At 39.0% G+C, this 21,172-nt stretch overlaps 1 protein-coding gene and 1 long non-coding RNA gene across 3 annotated transcripts in view; one reads left to right on the top strand and one right to left on the bottom strand.

The window, feature by feature from the left end:
• anapc5 (anaphase promoting complex subunit 5) overlaps positions 1 to 21,172 on the top strand; it is a 44,903-nt gene that overhangs the window by 18,138 nt on the left and 5,593 nt on the right. For both annotated transcript variants that reach the window (XM_080208291.1, XM_080208290.1), the window contains 6 exons: positions 481 to 662; positions 1,532 to 1,667; positions 6,510 to 6,584; positions 7,858 to 7,979; positions 11,796 to 11,903; positions 19,554 to 19,701. In XM_080208291.1, coding sequence (XP_080064417.1) covers positions 481 to 662; positions 1,532 to 1,667; positions 6,510 to 6,584; positions 7,858 to 7,979; positions 11,796 to 11,903; positions 19,554 to 19,701 — 771 coding nt within the window. The remainder of the gene's footprint in view (positions 1 to 480; positions 663 to 1,531; positions 1,668 to 6,509; positions 6,585 to 7,857; positions 7,980 to 11,795; positions 11,904 to 19,553; positions 19,702 to 21,172) is intronic.
• The window catches only part of LOC145355860 (uncharacterized), a 36,123-nt gene that overhangs the window by 10,678 nt on the left and 4,273 nt on the right, over positions 1 to 21,172 (bottom strand). Inside the window, exons 3-4 of the long non-coding RNA XR_013889051.1 lie at positions 18,253 to 18,316; positions 11,239 to 11,422 (exon numbers count right to left, since the gene is read on the bottom strand). This is a non-coding gene — a long non-coding RNA (uncharacterized LOC145355860). The remainder of the gene's footprint in view (positions 1 to 11,238; positions 11,423 to 18,252; positions 18,317 to 21,172) is intronic.

The following is a 21,172-nucleotide window of genomic DNA, read 5'->3' as shown; positions in this document are numbered from 1 at the left end:
TTAATAACATTTATGTTTAATTGTAACAATTCCAGAGGAAAATTAATAAAATTACCACAATTTTCTAAAACTGTTTTCAGAAATGTTTTTAACAAGTATTTGTGGTCCTTGATATAGGATACTGACATAGAGTTCAAGTAAAAGCTAAAGCTAAATTTGTATTGCTGCAGCATGACCATTTTTTTGTACTGGACTAGCAAACACAAAAGTCGTGATTTCATTTTCTACCATTAAATCTTCAATGTAGTAATTTTGATAATTATAATTTAGCAAATACCCAATTGGTTCACTGATTTTCTTCAGGGAAGAGATTCTGCCACCCTGTCTGGTTCGTGCCTCTAGGTGACTTCAGTTGTCTTAATCTGTTTAAGAAAGCAAGGCATAGACAACAAATGCTGCCTTGTCAATGTGTACCATACTTGAAAAAAAACACAAAAATGATACTCCCATTGTGTTAATAACTAACTTCTTGTTTTGTAGTATCTGGCTTCTCTGGGCATCCAATCACTAGTGCAACAAAGGACTTTTTCTGGAAGGTCAGCCAACAAGCTAATGGATGCCATGAAGGATTCTGACATGTTGCATTGGAAACATGGGCTTTCAGAGCTTATTGATGTAAGCATAGCACAGAAAACAGCAATTTGGAAAATGTATGGACAAAGGTACGTAAGTGTATTTTTTTTATTGATTCATAGTGCACAGTATATTGTGGGCATTTTAATCCCTAGGATACAAGTTAATTAGTTGTATTCATTTTTCCATTATATACATGGGTGGCACAATGGTTAGCACTGCTGCCTCATAGCGTCAGGGACCTGGACTCAATTCTGACCTTAGGTGATTGTGTTGAGTTTGCATGTTCTACCCATGTTCCAACAGTCCAAGGATGTGTGGGTTAGGTTAATTGGTCATACTCAATTACCATTTAGTGTCAGGGAAATTAGCTGGGAAAATATGTGGAGTTATGAGGATAAAACCTGGGTAGAATCATTGTTGGTACAGGCTCATTGGGCCAATTTAATAATTCTACATTGCGTTATTCCACAACTGAGAATGAGCAAACAATGAGCTGCGTCTCATTCATCTCCAATTCTGTTACTTTTTGACAGGTTTACAAAAATAGTGACAGCTTTTCAAAAACAAAATCTAAAATGTAATTGTTTTTCTCTTAATGATTAGGAATTAATTTAACTCCTGTTCAGTTCCTTCCTACCATTTGCAGCGATTGGAACAGAATTCATACACATATATTCGATTGGATATTCTTCTCTAGTGAGTGGGCTGTGATCATTAGCAAACTGATTTGTAAACTGAACACTACATTTTCTCCTTTTCTTGGAGTGCTATGGTAATATTCCAAAAGAGGGTTTGTGCTCAGTTCACAACATGGTTCTGGTGTTGCTTTGTTCTACATTCCTTAATGATACAGATTAGATTTACCTACTAGATGAAACTTGCAAGAGTGATTGTCATGATTTCTAATGAATAATTCACAGCGTTAATATTTAGTGTTTCATTTTTATCATTGTAGTACAATGGCACTACAACAAACACAGCTTCTTCTGTACATGCACAGTCTGGAATCTGTAAACATGGATATTCATCAAAATAACACCGAGGCAATGGCTGTAGTGTTGTGCCACCTGGCAGAACTTCATGCAGAACAGGTAAGTCAGCTTTGTGCTTTTATTCCCTCCACACCTTTTGTCTCTTCTGCCCTTTTGTTCCTGTAGGCATTGGCACCTTGATGAGGGTCATGTTGTGGGGCTGCCGGCGTTGGACTGGGGTAAAACAGAAAGAAATTCCACAACACCAGCTTAAAGTCCAACAAATTTATTTGTAGCAAACACCGCAAGCTTTCAGAACAGGCTGTCCCTTCGTCAGGTGGCTGGGAGTTCTGATCACAAACAGGGCACAAAGACAAACTCAATTTACATGCATAATGATTGGAATGTGAGTCTTTACAGCTAATCAATTCTTAAAGGTACAGACAATGTGAGTGGAGAGAGCTTTAAGCACACGTTAAAGAGATGTGTATTGTTGCTAGACAGGAAAGTTAGTGAGATTTTGCAAGTCCAGGCAAGTTGTGGGGGTTACAGATAGTGTGACATGAACCCAAGATCCCGGTTGAGGCCATTCTCACATGTGCGGAACTTGGCTATCAGTTTCTGTTCAGCGATCCTGCACTGTCGTGTGTTGTGAAAGCTGCCTTGGAGAACGCTTACCCAGAGCTCAGAGGCTGAATGCCTATGACTGCTGAAGTGTTCCCCAACAGGAAGAGAATAGTCTAGCCTGGTGATTGTTGAGCGGTGTTCATTCATCCATTGTCGTAACAACCATGCAGACGTTACAACAACGAATGAATGAACGCCGCTCGACAATCACCAGGCTAGACTGTTCTCTTCCTGTTGGGGAACACTTCAATGCTCATGGGCATTCAGCCTCTGATCTTCGGGTAAGCGTTCTCCAAGGCGGCCTTCACAACACACGACAGCGCAGAGTCGCTGAGCAGAAACTGAGAGCCAAGTTCTGCACACGTGAGAATGGCCTCAACCGGGATCTTGGGTTCATGTCACACTATCTGTAACCCCCACAACTTGCCTGGACTTGCAAAATCTCACTAATTTTCCTGTCTGGAAACAATGCACTTCTCTTTAACCTGTGCTTAAAGGTCTCTCCACTCACATTGTCTGTACCTTTAAGAACTGATCAGCTGTAAAGACTCGCATTCTAATCATTATGCATGTAAATTGAGTTTGTGTCTTTGTGCCCCGTTTGTGATCAGAATTCTCAGCCACCTGACGAAGGGACAGCCTGTTCCGAAAGCTTGCAGTGTTTGCTACAAATAAACTTGTTGGACTTTAAGCTGGTGTTGCGGGATTTCTTTCTACTTTGATGAGGTACAGTTCTGTGGATGGTTGATGTCTGATGATCCCTCACCCAAGTAACCACTCTGTTCACCAGATATTTTACCACAAGGGACTTTATAGTTGGGTCCAGACCTATCCAAACATGCATATTTAACTGAGTTCAATGGATAGTAATTAGGAACTAGGAATCTGGGCTTTTTCCTCCTTTCCTAAGATGCACAGAGGGCAATCATTGTGCCTCTGCTGCATCTCAGCCAAGATTGGCTTACCTAGCACAAACCAAGGGTCAAATCTCATATTTTCTTACCTGCAGTTATTTAAGGCAGTCAAACCAGCAGAAGAACACAGTTGAACAGTCTTGTGATCTTCCTAATGTGATTCCAGTTCCTTAATTACAGTATAATACTACATGTTTTTATTCCTTTCTGGGACATGGGCAAGGTTGACTGGCCAGCATTTATTGCCTATCCCTAATTTTCTGAGGACAGTTGAGAGTCAACCGCATTGCTGTGGCTCTGGAATTTCATGTACAGCAGATTTCCTGCCCTAAAGGACAGATGGGATTTTCCCACAGTTGGCAATGGTTTCGTGGTTATCAGTAGATTTTTAATTCCAGATTTTTATTCATTGAATTCAAATTCCACCATCTGCCATGGCACGATTTGAACCCGGGTATCCAGAATATAATTTGAGTTTCTCAATTAATAGTCTAGCAATAATACTACTAAGAAATCACCTCCCCCAAACATGGTTAAAGTAGTAATTTTGTGGTCACTGAGTTTTCTTAAGAGTGAGCTCCCTGAGGAGGGGAAAATATTGTTCCTTGTGCTTGTTTTTGGACATTGTGGGGCACTGATTTCTGGGCACATCTCCCAATTTATATTCCATTTCCCCCTCAAGTCTATCAGTTTCTAAAATCAAGGGCCTAATGTGTGTTTCAAGCCACTGATGTAGAATTGGGCAAATGCTGAGTAGAGTGTTTTTCTAAGGTGGCCTAACCAGTGATGCAGGCTTGCCAGAAATAAATCTATGGCTGATTTCTCTTTCCCTCTACTGAAATATCAGTGTCCCTCAACAGTGATGCAGGCAAGATGGCTTCAATAAAAGCAGATTACTGCAAAAGGAGAATCCAAAGAGTTTCCACAAATACATAAAGGGCAAAAGAGTAACAAGGGAGAGAGTAGGGCCTCTTGAGGATCAACAAGGTATCTACGTGCTGATCCACAAGAGATGGGTAAGATCCTAAATGAGCATTTCTCATCAGTGTTTACTGTTGAGAAAAGCATGGATGTTAGGGAACTTGGGGAAATAAATAGTGGTGTCTTGAAGAGTGTACATATTACAGAGAAGGAGATGCTGGACGTCTTAAAACGCATCAAGGTTGATAAATCCGCGGGACCTGATGAAGTGTATCCCAGGACGTTGTGGGAGGCAAGGGAGGAAATTGCAGGTCCCCTAGCGGAGATATTTGAGTCATCCATTGTCACGGGTGAGATGCCTGAAGATTGGAGAGTGGCAAATGTTTAAAAAGGGCTGCAGGGAAAAGCCTGGGAACTGTAGGCCAGTGAGCCTCACATCTCTGATGGGGTAAGTTGTAGGATGACATTCTGAGAGATAGGATCTACAGGCATTTACAGATGCAAGGACTGATTAAGGACAGTCAGCATGACTTTGTGAGTGGAAAATCATGTCTCACAAATTCGATTGAATTTTTGAAGGGGCAATCAAGAAGATAGCAGAGGGCAATGCAGTTAATGTTGTCTACTTGGATTTTTGAAAGCCCTTTGACAAGGTACTGGATGGTAGGTTGTTGCATAAGGTTAAATCTCATGGAATCCAGGGTGAGGTATCTAAATGGATACAACATTGGCTTCTTAACAGAAGCCAGAGGGTGGTTGTAGAGTGTTTTTCAAACTGGAGGCCTGTGACCAGCAGTGTGCCTCAGGGATCAGTGCTGGGTCCATTGTTATTTGTCATTTATATTAATGATTTAGATGAGAATATAGGAGGCATGGTTAGTAAGTTTGCAGATGACACCAAGATGGACAGTGAAGAGAGTCCAATTGCAGCAGGATCTTGATCAAATGGGCCAGTGGGCTGACAAATGGCAGATGGAGTTTAATTTGTGAGCTGATGCATTTTGCTAGATTGAACCAGGGTTGGACTTATTCAGTTACTGGTAGGGCTTTGGGGAGAGTTACAGAACAAAGAGATTTGGGGGTACATGTTCATAGCTCCTTGAAAGTGGAGTCACAAGTGGACAGAGTGGTGAAGAAGGCATTCGGCATGTTTGGTTTCATCAGTCAGAACGTTGAATACAAGAATTGGGACGTCTTGTTGAAGTTGTACAAGACATTGGTACAGCCGTACTTGGAATACTGTGTGCAGTTCTGGTCACCTTATCCTGGAAACGACATTATTAAACTAGAAAGAGAGCAGAAAAGATGTATTAGGATGATACTGGGACTTGATGATTTGAGTTATAAGCAGAGGCTGGATAGACTGGGATTTTTTTCTCTGGCGTGTAGGAAGCTGAGGGGTGATCTATAGAGATCTATAAAATAATGAGGGGCACAGATCAGTTAGATAGTCACTATCTTTTCCCAAAGGTAGGGGAGTCTAAAACTAGAGGGCATAAGTTTAAGGTGAGAGGGGAGAGATACAGAAGTGCCTAGAGGGTCAATTTCTTCACACAGAGGGCTCTGAGTTTCTGGAACAAGCTGCCAGAGGTTTTTTAAAAAGCACTTAGATAGTTACTTGGATAAGATGGGTTTGGAGAGATTTGGGCCAAATGCAGGCAATTGGGATTAACTTAAGGGTTTAAAAAAAAAGGGCGGCATGGACAAGTTGGGCCGAAGGGCCTGTTTCCATGCTGTAAACTTCTATAACTCTATGAAACTGGAATCTGAAACAGAAAATGCTGGAAAATCTCAGCAAGTTTGACAGCATCTGTGAAGAGAGAGCAGAGCAATGTTTCAAGTTTGGATGACACTTCGTCAGATGGTCTTGAACCTGTCTCATCACTGTAGACTACCTTTGTTACGTGTTTTCAGAGCAGCTGAAATATCACAAGTCTGGTATCTAGAAAGTCTTTCAATTTGAAAAATGATAACTTAAATTCTGCATTACACAATATTATTTACAAACTTTATCATTTAAAATCATTAAAATAGTTTTTGTTTTGATTTGGGCGAATTTAATGAGATTTATGAGGGTTATTTGGCCAAGAGCAATTATAAACTGAACCATGAGAGGGAGCTGATGAAACTTTGATAGAGATGGCTATAATTGGATGCTGTTAAGATTTTGTCCCCATGCTATTAATTTAATTCTTTCACACTTCTCAGACTGAGAATCACTTCCAAACCAACTGCAGCGTACTAATGAAAATCTGTATTAGTTGTATGACATTTGTATTTATAAAAAACATTCATAATGATTAAACCACTCTTTGTGGGGAAAGAGAGCTCCGGAAATAATTCTTGTCAAAATATCAGCGTTGGCCTCCACTAAATATAAAGCAACAGAAATTTAATTTGCTTTATTTTTTTCAAATTGATTCACATATGCTATCAAAATTGAATGTTACCTGCATGCTTGATTGTGATTAATACAAATTGTGTATTTTTGGACTTGTAGGGCTATTATTCAGCTGCTTCGGAAATCCTAAAGCATTTAAAAGATCGGTTTCCTCCCCACAGCCAGCATGCAAAAGTACGTTGATAATTGTGCTTACAGTAATTGATGCAGACGATGTCATCTTTTTGTGACCATATTATATTTTGAAGTGATTATCATTTAATAGAAGGTGTAGCCGTTCTTCAAAACAGGTATTCGATATTATTACTGCACCAGAATGATAATGAATTAGATGTCTAGAAGTGTTTACTTTGTTTTCTTGTTACTGGGCTATTGGGATGGAAGAGTTAATGCCTGAACAGCAATTTTTACTTTGAATAAATTAGGGGAGTTGCAGGTATAGGACATTTGTTCTTAAACTGCCATTGGATGGATTGGCATGAAAATTGCACTTTCTATAAAATCTGGAGACAGATGACCTCTATGAGAATTAATCATTTGGTTTGAAAAAAAAGCTCCTGTGTCTGTTTCAACCATCACTGCTGTGGAAGTAGACCATGAACTGGAGAACCAATTGGCTTCAACAGTTTGATGGAATGTAGGTTTGGAACCATAATCTGTTACTTTGCCAAGTTCCTCACCTAAGGTGAAAGAAAAGCAGAGGCCATAAACATTTGAGGATAGCAGGAGGCTGAAGGGAGAGTCATAACCGTTGAATCTGTCCATGCCTCAAACACACGCCTGCACTTCTAGCATGGATTTATGACCTATTTATTTTAATTGTTTTATTGATTTTTTTTTCCCAGTGTGACTACTTGAATTTCAAAGAGCAAACTATTGCAACCTAGTTTATAAATCTTTGTTATAAATTACCTATTTCAGTTCTTTGTGTGTGTTTGTGGAACTCTTGCTAAATGATGATTACCAGGAAATGCTGAAAATTCCATTCTTATTATTTTGTCAGAGATTGTGCATTGAGTTTTACAAATATTGTACCACTACAATTTTATGTTATGTTTTTTCTACAAAGATCTAGCTTGAAAAAATGCTTTTGAAATGCTAAGGAAAATAAGATTGAAGTCCACACAGTTTTGGTGATATTGCTGGAGTGATAGAATAATTATTGGTTCTTACCACATTATTCCACTCATGTTATATATTTAAATTCAGTGGGGATATGGGTCCTCTAATAGGGAGTACCCTTTAATTGTGAACACAAATACTAAGAGAGATCTAAATAGTAATATACACTACAGGAAATCTCACTGTAGCTTATTATGTACTATGAATTAATATAAATTGACTCAAGATTTTCATACCAAAAAAGTGTACAGTAGTGTATTACCAATGCTCATCTACAGCTTTGTACAGTTCTATGCTTATAATCAAGTTTTTCTGTATCTAAAAGCTCTGGATGCTGTTTGACCAAAATATACAGTTTAATCGAGCAATGACTGATGGGAAATATCATATAGCTGACTCCCTAGTTCCTGGAATAGCAGCACTTAATGGGCCAGAAGGATTGTATAGGTAAGTGCAAGGAATATTTTTCAGCCAAAGTGTTTTCTACACTTAAAGGGTGATAGAAGTTTGGAACTTTTTTCTGCAAACAACAGTTAATATTAGATCGATTATTAATTTTAAATCTCAGATTGACAGATATTTGTTCACCAAAGATATTTAGGGATGTTGGGTGAAAGCAGGTGTAGAGTTTGGTCACAGATCAACACAATCTCATTTAATGGTGAAAGAAGCTTGGCTTACTCTTCCTGGAATGTAGGTGCCCCAGCCTCTTGTCAAATAATAAACAAATTGCATAACTTAATGTTTTTGGAAAACTGAATTTAAAAAGCTTGAATTTCTGTGAATTGAATATCTGGCAAACCTTCAAGTTTTGCTGTTTTGATTTGTTTCCTTGAATTATGAAAACAATACTGCCTCGTGTCTCCTGCCAACAAAATATGGCCATTTGCGCATATACACTGGTTCACGCATGGGTTTCGTAGGCAGGAAATGTAAGCAGGTCTTAATATCTTAAGCTTTAAAATATTTATAACCCCCGATTACATTTCCATTAACATTTCCACAACAATGTTCAAACAGTATGGGCACCAAATAATAGCTGCACTCTCACCACAACCAGAGTAGTTTCCCCTCCTAATGTTTTAATTATATTGAATAATTCACAGAAGAGACAAGAAAAATATTGCAGATGCTACAACTTGGAAACTGGAGATATTTAATGCAAGATGATGCCCAGTTGTCTCCAAGATTTTCCATTTGTTAGTTTGCTGCTTTAAATTATCCACTTATGTACTAAAATGTTGAAAAGTTTTTTTATCTCATAAACTGAAATTCATTTAGTGTCAGTGAAATCCTTTGCTGCTGCCAATGTGCTCATGGCTGTGTGAAACAATAAATGTAGCAGAGAAACAGTGGAATTATGCATACACAGCATTGGCAACAAATGCAGTCTGAAATAGCCTGTTCTTCTTGTGCTATCTTTTTTAAGTAAAATGGGTTTCTTTAATAAAATTTAGAAAATGTTATGGCTAGTTATTGAAAATATTGTTTCTAGAGGGCTTTCTAAGCTCTGTTTTTGTCTGCGTACTGAAGAGGATGTTGCAATGATTGGCATCACTGGAGAAACACCTGCTCCATAGCCTTCTAATTCACTTACAGGACATGGGTATCACCAACTAGGCCAGCATTTATTGCCCATACTTATAATTGCCCTTGAAAAGGTGGTGATGAACTGCTTTCTTGAACCACTGCAGTTTCTAAGGTGTAGGTACACCCACATGCTGTTAGGGTGGGAGTTTCAGGATTTTGATTAGGCAAGTCAGGATGACTGGTCTAGTGACTTGGAGGGAAACTTCCAGGCAATGGTGTTCCCAGGTATCTGCTGTTCTTGTCTTTCTAGCAATCATAGATTTGGAAGGTGCTTTCTAAGCAGCCTTGCTGAGTTGCTGCAGTGCACCTTGTAGGTGGTATACATTGCTGCAACTGTGTGTCAGTGTTGGAGGGAATAAATGTTTGTGGAAGTGGAAGAGATATCAATCAAGCAGGCTCTTTTCTGAATAGTGTTGAGTTTCTTGCATGTTGTTGGAGCTGCATTCATCCAGGCAAGTGGAACGTATTCCATCACAATCTTGACTTGTGCTTTGGGGAACAGGCTTTGGGGATAATTTAAAGCAGCTTTCTAGGCAGCATGGTGACACAGTGGTTAACACTGCTGCCTCACAGCACCAGAGACCTGGGTTCGATTCCCGCTTGCACAAAGTGGCAATCAGAGTTACTTGCATGGAAATCCACCCACTCCTTTCTCACGTTTCTGATTCAGACCAGTCCAGAGTTTGTAGGACAGTGCACTGCTGAGACTTTCAGTCAAGGGCTAGGGAGTTGGAGGTAAGGAAGCCCCTATTATAACACTAGTCGCCATAAAGCAGCTACATTTGAAGGCCCAGCTGCTTCTGGCAGTCGAGATGGTAAGTTGTAAGGGGGTAGCCAGTGGGGGGCTGAGAAGGTGTCCCATGCTTAGGGGAGGTCATGGAGGCATTGAGGGGCGGGGGGGGGGGGTTGCGGTCAATATCACAATTACCCAGGAGTTGGATTTTTCTAACTTTTCTTGGGCAAATATAAGGCAGTTGGAACCATCCACAATCAACAATTTTTAATTTGTACTTTTGGATGGTTCCAGTTGCAGGGCAATTGCCTAACAGAAGTTTGAACTTCTTGGGCAAACGCTGGGCAGTCCTTACCCGGGGACTTGCTGGAGTGGATCCCAAGCATCTTTTTGGGATGCCCCCAGTCACAACACCCAGAAGCTTGTAAGTTACCGGCCATTAAATTTCATCCTCTGAGGTTTAAGTGCCTGAGGCTTTTTATATCACTATAATGCTAACATAAATTACTGCTGGATCCTGGCACAGTCCTGAATGCAGGTCAACTGTTTTAATTTATAAATATGTCCTTTCCGTACAATTGCTGTCACCACTACTTTATTTCCACTTACCTCATTCCTTTTCAGACCAATATGACCTGGAAGCCAGAACTCCCTCCCCTTTCCCTCCCCAAACCTCCTGCATTTCTACTCAACAGAGCCACCCTAATTTGCTGCAATCCCAGTTTGGGTGTGTGATGTTCATAATTTCAAAGCATGTATCAACTGGATTATTTTGTAAAATATAAACGTGAGTTTTCTAACTTGAATTCCAAATAATTTTAAAAAAGACAAGTAATTAAATTAATTTAAGAAAAGACAAGTAAAAAGCCAGAGACAAAATAATTTTTTTAAAAATCTATACAACAGATTAGGTAAAAGTTTACATTCTGTTATTCAACTGAATTTTAGTTCAGAGAGACCATGAGTGGTGGTCAGCCAAACGAAAAGGGCACTACTCCATTTTAGCTTTAATTTTTTAAAATTCAAAAAGTATTATTCTTTATAAACATGCTTATAATATGCTATTATGTTCAAATTCTATTTTTTTCTGACTGGCAAACAACATACAGGAAACATGGGCAACTGACAAGTAAATGAGTACTGCTGTGTAGTGTGAATGTTGCATTGATAATCACAGTATAACTGATGCAAGTATCTCCTGTTTATGAAGTTTGTTCTATTTCAAGTTCTTTGTATTTACTTGGCCTAAATGAAATTAAATTAATTTTAATCTGATTACATTTAAATTTCTGAGAAAGGAAAAAATGAAAAATTTGTTCAAGAATTTTTTTTAAAATACCATCTTTCATGCAGATTAAAAATATATATAATTTACAATCTAACCTGTAAAGAAAATTGTAACTTGCGCATAATATTGTCCAATCCCATGAGAGACTCCTCTAATTTTCATTCTGAAGTGTTGGGATTTTAAACTGAATTTATTTGGTACTCCAACTGGCACATATTGTGCCTGGCCAACGCACATCTGTTTCAGCCCACCCAGATGCTTGTCATCTTCTTGTATAGCCTGAGATTAAGAAACGAGGTAAAATTGAGTATAAAAGTAAATGAGCATGTAATAATTAATAACCAAGATCATTCATTTACTGAATATAATTGTGGAATTTAAACTCCAAAAAACTGGTTAAAAATCCTAGAATGATTTGCAATAAAATTTTGATGCATTCATACATCCTAAATCTGTATCACTGTTAAATGCATTGTGAGTTAGATGGCATTAAACATACTTATGCTTGGAGAAAATTTTCCAACTCATTGTGGCACCATAGGAAATTTGTTATGTTAATTAAAAAGCACTATTCTCATTGAATATTTGATGAATCAAGTGTTGTAGGGCACTATATTGTTGCATTCACTTGTTCCTCTTGTGTTTCTCAAAGGAAAGCACTTGTATTGAAAGCACAGAACCAGATCATAGAATCCTACAGACTTCTACAAAAATTGTTGGTCCATTGTCAGAAAAAAAAGTCTACAGAAATGTTGATAAAGTAAGTCAGAAAAGAATACACATGTGTATGATACTGAATTATGTTAAACAATAAGAAGTAATGTTTCATGAGTGGACTGGAATCCAGCATTGGTTATAGTTAAAAATCCTGACCTTGCATGGCATGTTATAGTCAAACACACCATGATTTTGAAAATGAAAGGCAATTAAAGGCATGAATGATTAGCAAGCTGGGGCCAATGGGTGGCCATCAGCATTTACAGGTCAGCAGACCCATTGGCCGAGCTGCTGATCTAAAGATGAAGACAGCAGGGCAGAAGTCCAGATAAGTTTTCTTGATTATTAAAACAGGTCCATGTCATTGTGGGCTACCTGCATTGCCAACATTAATCCCAATCTATGCGATAACTGGTCCTTAATAGACTCCTTAACTAAATTAATTTGCTAACTTAATCTGACATCTTTGAAAATGGCTCAAGGTCGGGACCTTGGTGGGAAATCAGCACAATGGCCAATGATGTCAAATTGTGGGCTGTGTTCCTTTGATCCTGATGCTGACCTTGAATGAAAATTTGGCTCCAGGTCTCACTACATAGCAGGTTTGAGTTACATTTAATTGGGATAAAACTCTGTGTTTTTTAGTTCAAAAAGAATTGGATGTGTCTGATTAAAAATTCATGACTGCAATTAAAGCTTTTTAAATTGTCATTGTCAGGTACACAATTTATAAGGAATAGCTTGTTTGGTGATCGTCTTCAAGTTTTATTTCGTGCTTTTTAAAAAAGTAGTATTACAATTGCAGATTATAACGCTTGAATACAAAACAACTTTGAAGTCTAAAAATTAGGCTTTTCAGCTAATAAGTTTAACACAAAATTCTAACATTCAAATCAAATTGACTAATAGAACAAAAAAATGATATATAAGATAGCAATTCTAATGTATAATTAAAGGGCCCACAATAAACTAATCTAACCTGAAAGAAACTGAAATCGGGCAAACTAGCTACCGATATCAAAATTAAGTTTTTTGAAATGAAGTGCAGCCATCCAGAACATCATTGTGCCGCTGTTCTAAATAAGCAAACAATTTTTCGATTTTCTATGTTTCCATAGGTATAGCTCTTGGGACTAAAGGGATATGGGGCGAAGGGGGGATCAGGATATTGAATTCGATAATCAGCCATTATCAAAATGAATGCAGAGCAGGCTCATAGGTGTGAATGGCCTACTCCTGCTTCTAGTTTCTTTGTTTCTGTCTTACAATCCTTTATTAAGGAAAGCCAGCAGAGATTTTGAACAGGCAAATGGTGTTCAATAAATAAGTTTTTTGAGGTAACACTGTTTATTAATGAGAATAATGTAGTTGATGTATATATGTACTTCCAAAACATGATTAATCAAGTGCGACATAATAGTTTCATAAAAGTTGAAGCCCATGGGATAAAAGGGACAATGGCCACATAAATATAAACATTAGTTTTAACACATCTATGGAGAATGATAGGTTTGGCCCAAAAGTTAAAATTTTAAATTGGAATAAGGCCAATTTTGATGGTTTTAGACAGGAACTTCCAAAAGTTGATTGGGGAATCTGTTAGCAGGCACGTGGACATCTGGTAAATGGGAGGCTTTCAAAAGTGTGTTAACTAGGGTTCAGGGTAAGCGCATTCTTTTTAGAGTGAAGGGCAAGGCTGGTAGAAGGAAGGAACCCTGGATGACTCAGAATATTGTAGGCCTAGCCAAAAAGAAGGAGCAGGTATATGATATGCATAGGCAGCTAAGTATATAGTGGTTGTCGGAGTAGAGTCAAGAAAGAAATCAGGAGGGCAAAAAGGGGACATAAGATTGCTTTGGCAGATAAGGCAAAGGAGAATCCAAAGAGCTTCTATGGATACATAAAGGGAAAAGAGTAACTATAGAGAGAGAAAGGGCCTCTTAAGGATCAACAAGGTCACCTAAGTGCAGATCCATAAAAGATGGGCAAGATCCTAAATGAATATATCTCATTGATATTTACTGCTGAGAAAGGAACTTGGGGAAATAAATAGTGATGTCTTGAGTGTAATATTATAGAGGAGGAGGTGCTGGAAGTCATAAAGAGCATTAAAGTAGGTAAGTCCCTGGGATCTGATGAAATGTTTTCCAGGATATTTCAGGAGGCTAGGGAGGAAATTGCAGGTCCCCTAGCAGAGATATTTGAATCATTGACAGCCACAGATGAGGTGCCTGAAAATTGAGGGTAGCAAATGTTGTGCCTTTGTTTAAGAAGGGCTGCAGGAAAAAGTCTGGAAACTACAGACCTGTGACTCTAACGTCTGTAATGGGTAGGTTGTCAGAAGATATTCTGAGAAACAGGATCTACATGCATTTGGAGAGACAAGGACTGATTAGGGACAGTCGCATGGTTTTGTGAGTGGAAAATCATGTCTCACCAATTTGAGTTTTTTGAAGGGGTTACCAAGAAGGTAGATGAGGGCAGTGCAATTGATGTTGTCTATATGAACTTTAGCAAGGCCTTTGACAAGGTACCACATGATAGATTTTTGCATAAGGCTAAATCTCACAGGATCCAGGGTAAGGTAGCCAATTGGCTACAAAATTGGCTTGACAACAGAAGGCAAAGGCAGGTTTTATAGGGTTGTTTTTCAAACTGGAGGCCTGTGACCAGCAGCATGCACAGTAAAAAGTCTGACAACAGGTTTCAGTCCAACCATCCAACGCCGGCATGTCCACATCATGACCAGCGGCATGCCTCAGGGATTGGTGCTGGGTCTACTGTTATTTGTTATTTATGTTAATAATTTGGTAAGAATTTATGGGGCATGGTTAGTAAGTTTGCAGATGCATAAAAAAATTACTAGGATGCTGTCGGGACTCGATGGTGTGAGTTGTAAGGAGAGGCTGGATAGTCTGGGACTTTTATCCCTGGATTGTAGGAAGCTTGGGGGTGATCTTATAGAGATCTATAAAAGAATGAGGGGCATTGATAAGGTAGATAGTCAACATCTTTTCCCAAAGGTGTGGAAGTCTAAAACTAGAGGGCATAGGTTTAAGGTGAGAGGGGAGAAATATGAAAGGATCCTGAGGGCGGTGAATGTCTGGAACAAACTGCCAGAGGCCAGTAGAGGTGGGTACAATTTTGTCTTTTAAAAAGCATTTAGACAGTTACATGGCTAAGATGAGTAAAGGGGGATATGAGCCAAATGTGAGCAATTGGGATTAGCTTAGTGGTTAAAAACTGGGCGGCATGGACAAGTTGGGCCATAGGGCCTGTTTTCATGCTATAAACCTCTATGACTTTATAAGAAGTTGGCTGACTAACAGGAAGTAGTGATGAATGGTTGTTTTTTTGGACTGGTAGAAAATATAGAGAGATTTCCTAGGACCACTGCTTTTCTTGGCTGTACAGAGCACAATTTTGAAATTTGCAGATGAAACAAAGCTTCAAAATATTATTATACATAAGGAGGGTATTGATAGACTTGAAAAGGATCTAGACAGGCTGGTAGAATAGGGGGAATATGTGGCAGATGAAATTTAATGTGGAGAAATGTGAAATGATACATTTTGATATGAAAAGTGGGGCAAGCCAATATAAACTAAAAGGCACAATTCTTCAGGAAGTGCAGAAATAGACTGGGAGCCAGTGTGCACAGTTCAGTGGAGATGGCAGGGTGGATTCAGAAAATGTTTTAAAGGGCATATGAAATTCTTGGCTTCATAAAGATATTGAGAGTATAAAAGCAACAAAATTATGATGAACCTTTTATGTAACTCGTTTGGGCTCAAACTTGAGTACTGGAGATACAGATTTAGTTGATATGGAGAAAAATATTCTTGCACGAGTGGTTAGAATCTGGAATGCACTGCTTGAGAGTGGTGATGGTAGATTCAACTGTGGCTTTCAAAAGTGAATTGGATAAAAAAACTGAATAATTGAAAAAAGTTGTAGGGTTATGAGGTTGAAAACAAGACAGTGGAACTAGCAGAACAAAATCTCCAGAGAGCTGGTACAGTCCAACAGGAGAAACGGTTATAGCACAGAAGAAGGCCATTCTATGATACTCTGTGTGTTATTAGAACTAACCTTTGCTCAGCCTCCTCACCTGACTTTCACACAAAAGCACTTCTGACAGAGTACAGAAGCAGGAACTCTGCTGGTCTTTTGCCTTCCTAACTTAATGCACTGAAAGCAGTTGAGGCACTTAAACTGCTTTCCTGAAAAGTGTCAAGTTTAGCACAAGCCAGGCATTATACTTCGAACAGTCTTCATCTGTATGGTTTGGCTTCTCACTGTATTAAACATTTGAGAGCTGGGGACAGTTAATGTAAATAAAATTGATTAGGACTTTGTTATAGATATTTCTGACATTGGAATTTAATCCAGATAAATGTGAAGTGATGCATTTTGGTAGAAATAATGTAGGGGGGAGTTGTACAATAATTCTCAGAACCATCAAGAGTATAAAAACACAGAGGGACCTAGGTGTGCAAGTCCACAAATCCGAGAAGGTGGTAAAGAAGGCATATGGCATGCTTGCCTTTATAGGACAGGGTATAGAGTATAAAAACTGGAGTCTGATGTTGCAGCTGTATAGAACATTGGTTAGGCCACATTTGGAGTGCTGCGTCCAGTTCTGGTCGCCACACTACCAGAAGGGCGTGGAGGCTTTGGAGAGAGTGCAGAGGAGGTTTACCAGGGTGTTGCCTGGTATGGAGCGTCTTAGCTACGAAGAGAGATTGGGTAAACTGGGGTTGTTCTCCCTGTAAAGATGGAGAATGAGGGAAGACCTAATGGAGGTGTACAAAATTATGAAGGGTATAGGTAGGGTGAACAGTGGGAAGCTTTTTCCCAGGTCAGAGGTGATGACCACGAGGGGTCAGGGGCAAGGTTTAACTCAGATATCAAAGGGACATTTTTTACACAGAGGGTGGTGGGGGCCTGGAATACACTGCCAAGTAGGGTGGTGGAGGCGGACATGCTGGGATCGTTTAAGACTTACCTGGATAGTCACATGAGCAGACTGGGAATGGGGGGATACAAACAAATTGTCTAGTTGGACCAATGAGTGGCACAGGCTTGGAGGGCCGAAGGGCCTGTTTCCTGTGCTGTACTGTTCTTTGTATACCACAGATAATTCTAATTGAGGATGTCCATTTGTCCCATCTTAGTTCTTCCCTTCAGAAAGTTTCGAACATATCCCTCCTTCCCCATTGCAGGATTAAATTTGTTTCCTAAATGATTCTAGCATTTTTTTGGCTTGACTACTCTACCTAGCAATCCATTCCATGTGCTGATTAGTCTTTGTGTCAAAAGGAATTTCTTGACATCTGTTGGACAGCTTTCTTATTCGAAATCATTTAGTTCCTTTAAACACTTGAACATATGCACATCCAGTTGTAATAATGAAGGATTAAATCTTTATTGAGACATCATACCTCATAATTCAGTATGTGTGCACAGGTCATTGTTTATGTCATACGTCACAATCCAACATTCACACTACACAATTCCAGCATGAGTACAGCATACAAAGTCTCACTCTCATTTCCTGAACTAATTCAACTTTTGATCTCTACATTTCCATTCATGTTACCAGTAAATCATAGTACATCAAAGATACTTACAAGTGACATCAAAATAACATGAATGCAACAAGCAGGCACTTGAAGTCTTCTCAGTCTCTTCTAATAATTTTATTATTGTAACATTGTTCTCAAAAATACTTCTGATCATTTTATTATTATGAATACAAGTGACCTGATTCCTGATCTGATGAGCATGGATCAGCCTTCCAATCTGTGATAATACATTTGTCTTAAACCTATGCTCAGCAGAAAGCTGTTTAACTCATCCTGTGCTGGTCCCACTGACAGCCCAGAACATTGAAGTTTTTGGATAGTGCAACTTTTCATTCCTATAAAATCAATCTCAATTTTATTCCACAACTTTTCCATATTCATGGTTACAATCTAGTCTGAGGATAATATATCATATGGAACCAGAATTAGTAAGCATTTGTCATATGGGATGGGTAAAACATGTCAACAAAACAGACAAATGATTTATCACGTTTCCTAACTCAATATCACAGTAATATGCACTCCCTCATGCTGTTGGGAGAGGCCAATGTCAGGTTCTTGCATTAACCAAATCATAGAATCCCTACAGTGCAGAAGCAGGCCATTTGGCCCATCGAGTCTGCACCAACAACAATCCCACCCAGGCCCTATCCCGGTTACCCCACATATTTAACCAGCTAATTCCTCTAACCTACACATCCCAGATGTCACAACTTGGTGATATTCAAATGTATTGTAGATCAGGTGCTTTATATGGGCTTTGAGGTGAAATAAGGGGGTTGTAGTTTAGATGTAAAAACACACCCAACTTGCAGCATCATTTTCAGAAGTCTGACAGCTTGCTGCTAGTCACTCAACTGAGATCTATCTGGAAAAGAAGAAAAACTTGAAATTATATTTTTCTTAATCAAAAATATATTTTTAAAAAATCAAACTGACATTACAGGAAAGCTGAGAGTTGACTAGTTGATGAGTATTGTGGCTTTGATTCCCTTTAGAAATTTAAATTTATAATGTAACTGGGCGGCACGGTAGCACAGTGGTTAGCACTGATGCTTCACAGCTCCAGGGACCTGGGTTCCATTCCCAGCTCGGGTCGCTGTCTGTGTGGAGTTTGCACATTCTGCTCGTGTTCTGTGTGGATTTTCTCCGGGTGCTCCAGTTTCCTCCCACAGTCTAAAAATGTGCAGGTTAGGTTGATTGGCCATGCTAAAATTGCCCCTTAGTGTCCTGAGACGTATAGGTTAGAGGGATTAGTGGGTAAATATGTAGGGATATGGGGTTAGGGCCTGGGTGGGATTGTGGTCGGTCAGACTCGATGGGCTGAATGGCCTCTTTCTGTACTGTAGGGATTCTAAACTCTATAACATAACTACAGATAATTGTTGAAAATGTTTCTAAACTTGAGACCTAATTAATTAAATAAATCAAAATAAAGATGACACGGCAGATGACATGTTTTGCAGCTGTAATTTGTGGGAACTGGCAGATACTTGTGTGATCATGTCAGTAAGTCTCTGCTGCTTGAGGAACCTCACCTCAAAGTTGATAAACTGGAGTCAGTTTTGGACACTGCGATTCATCAGGGAGGGGGAGGTCACCTGGCACTTTGTTCTAGGAGATAATCACACCTCTACAACTAGGCCATGACTCTGAGAGGTATGGGGGTCCAGATTGTAGAAACAGAGGAGCCTCAGACCTTGAATTTATCCAACAGGTTCAATGTCCTTGCAACTTGTGTGGATGAGAGCATGGATTGCAGGGAGGATGAGCAAACTGACCACATCATTGGTGCAGGGGTCCATTGCAGTGAAGAAATAAAAAGAAATGTAGCTGTAGTAGGGAACAGCATAGCAAGAGAGATAGCTACTGTTCTCTGTAGCCGAGAGCATGAAGGCTGTGTTCCCTTTCTGGTGCTACTTGGAGTGCGAGGGAAAGGATCTAATTGTCATGGCCCACATGAATACCAACAACATAGGTAGGATTAAGAAATATGTTTAGTTGATGGGCTAAATTTAAAAAGCAGAACCACAAGGGTAAACCACATGTAAATTGACATAAATTAAGTAAACTCTGAGTTGAATGATAATTATAATTTTTTTTAGAATTCTTATTTTGGAAGCTGAGCTTTTCTGGCGCTCTTCGTGTCATGCTGTGGCGGTTCCTTTACTTCTAAAAGCGTTGGCTCTGAGCCGTGAATATCACTTAGAGTATCTAACTTCGGAAGCCATCTTACATTTGGCATTTTCACAGGTGAGCTGAGCTGTCCTACAAATGTTACAGTGTGCCCAATTGTAAAACTTACTGTGTGTACTCCAGTATGAGACAAGTATGTCCATCTTCAGCCTTTATTTAGAAGAGCCCTCTATAAGGATATTTCTTCCTTCCTGATTTCCTCTCATTAAAGCAACTTTGCTGGTGATAGCAGACCCAACAATGCCTACCACCATACCAGTGGTTCCTTTGAGAGCTGCTGCTCTACTTCACTCATAGTGTTGTGATAGTAAATAGCTTTCTTACTGAACTTAAGGCCAAACTGCCACTTTTCAAATCAATTATAGGGGGAAAAGATTTAAAATGTGCAGTAGGAACCAACACTAAATTTGTAAAGGAGAGATGCCATTTAAACATCATTGCCAGAAGTGTACACAAATGTAAAATTACAACATGCAATGTATAGTTGTTAGTTTCAATACCACATGTATCCAGTGTTCCCATATTTTTCTTAATTCTCCTTTCCTTCAACTATCTTTCTAACCCATACTTAAATATTTTCATTGCCCTTGCACCAATCATTTCATAGCCTCCCTGACCTCTGCCTTTTTTAAGAAAATGTTTCTTTTCTCTGACTTATGCTAATGAACTTTTTGTTCTAAGCCAACCACTGGAAACTGTTTCTATCTATGCTGCTTCATCACTTGACAATTTTTAAGCACCTCCAAATCATCCCATAATCTCCTGCATTCCAATAAAAACAGTACCAAGTTTTTTAAATGTTGGTTTGCGTTTTTACTTTCTTCTATCAGGCAACACCCTAATCCATAAATACTATAAACTTATCATTGCCCCACCATTCTTCCTATCACCTATAACCTCAACTGGAAAAATGGTGGTCTGTTTAGATTTTCTATAACTTTACCTTTTACATCTTGACTTCTATACTTCATTTACATAAAACCAATAGTTATTTTGTGGGCTTATCCATCAAAGGTGCTGCTTTTAACATCCAAAATGTACCACTACTCATTTACTGATGTATATTCAAAATAAAAGAATGGAGAAAAAACTTCTGGATAACAATAATGTGACTGACCATTTTAATGAAAGCATACTTTTTAACTTAATCCCTTGTTTTACACAAAATACATGATTTTATTAAGTGGAATTTTATAAAGTACAGCACTGTTGCTGTCCTATTTCAACATTTATCTTATCAACGTTTTGAAGACCATTTAATTTAAAATCCAATATTATGGTTTTTGATTCTCAGTGCAGAAGGCAGCCATTGAGTCTGCACTGGCTCTCTGCCTAGTCTCACTCCTGTGCCTTATGCGTGTAACCTTGTACTTTTTTTTCTTTTCGATAGCAATCCAATCCCCTTTTTTATACCTCAATTGAAGATGCTTCTGGCCACACTCTTGGTGAGAGAACTTCTCCTCACAGCACCTTTTGCCAGTTGTTTTGAATCTGTGCCCTCTGGTTCTTGATGCTCTTAAGTGGGAAT

This window comes from Carcharhinus amblyrhynchos, chromosome 20 (genome assembly GCF_965287045.1).
Source record: "Carcharhinus amblyrhynchos chromosome 20, sCarAmb.v2.hapA, whole genome shotgun sequence".
In the NCBI taxonomy this organism is placed as follows: Eukaryota; Metazoa; Chordata; class Chondrichthyes; order Carcharhiniformes; family Carcharhinidae; genus Carcharhinus; species Carcharhinus amblyrhynchos.
The sequence above is the reverse complement of the archived record's forward strand: the minus strand, read 5'-3'. Positions and strand labels throughout refer to the sequence as shown.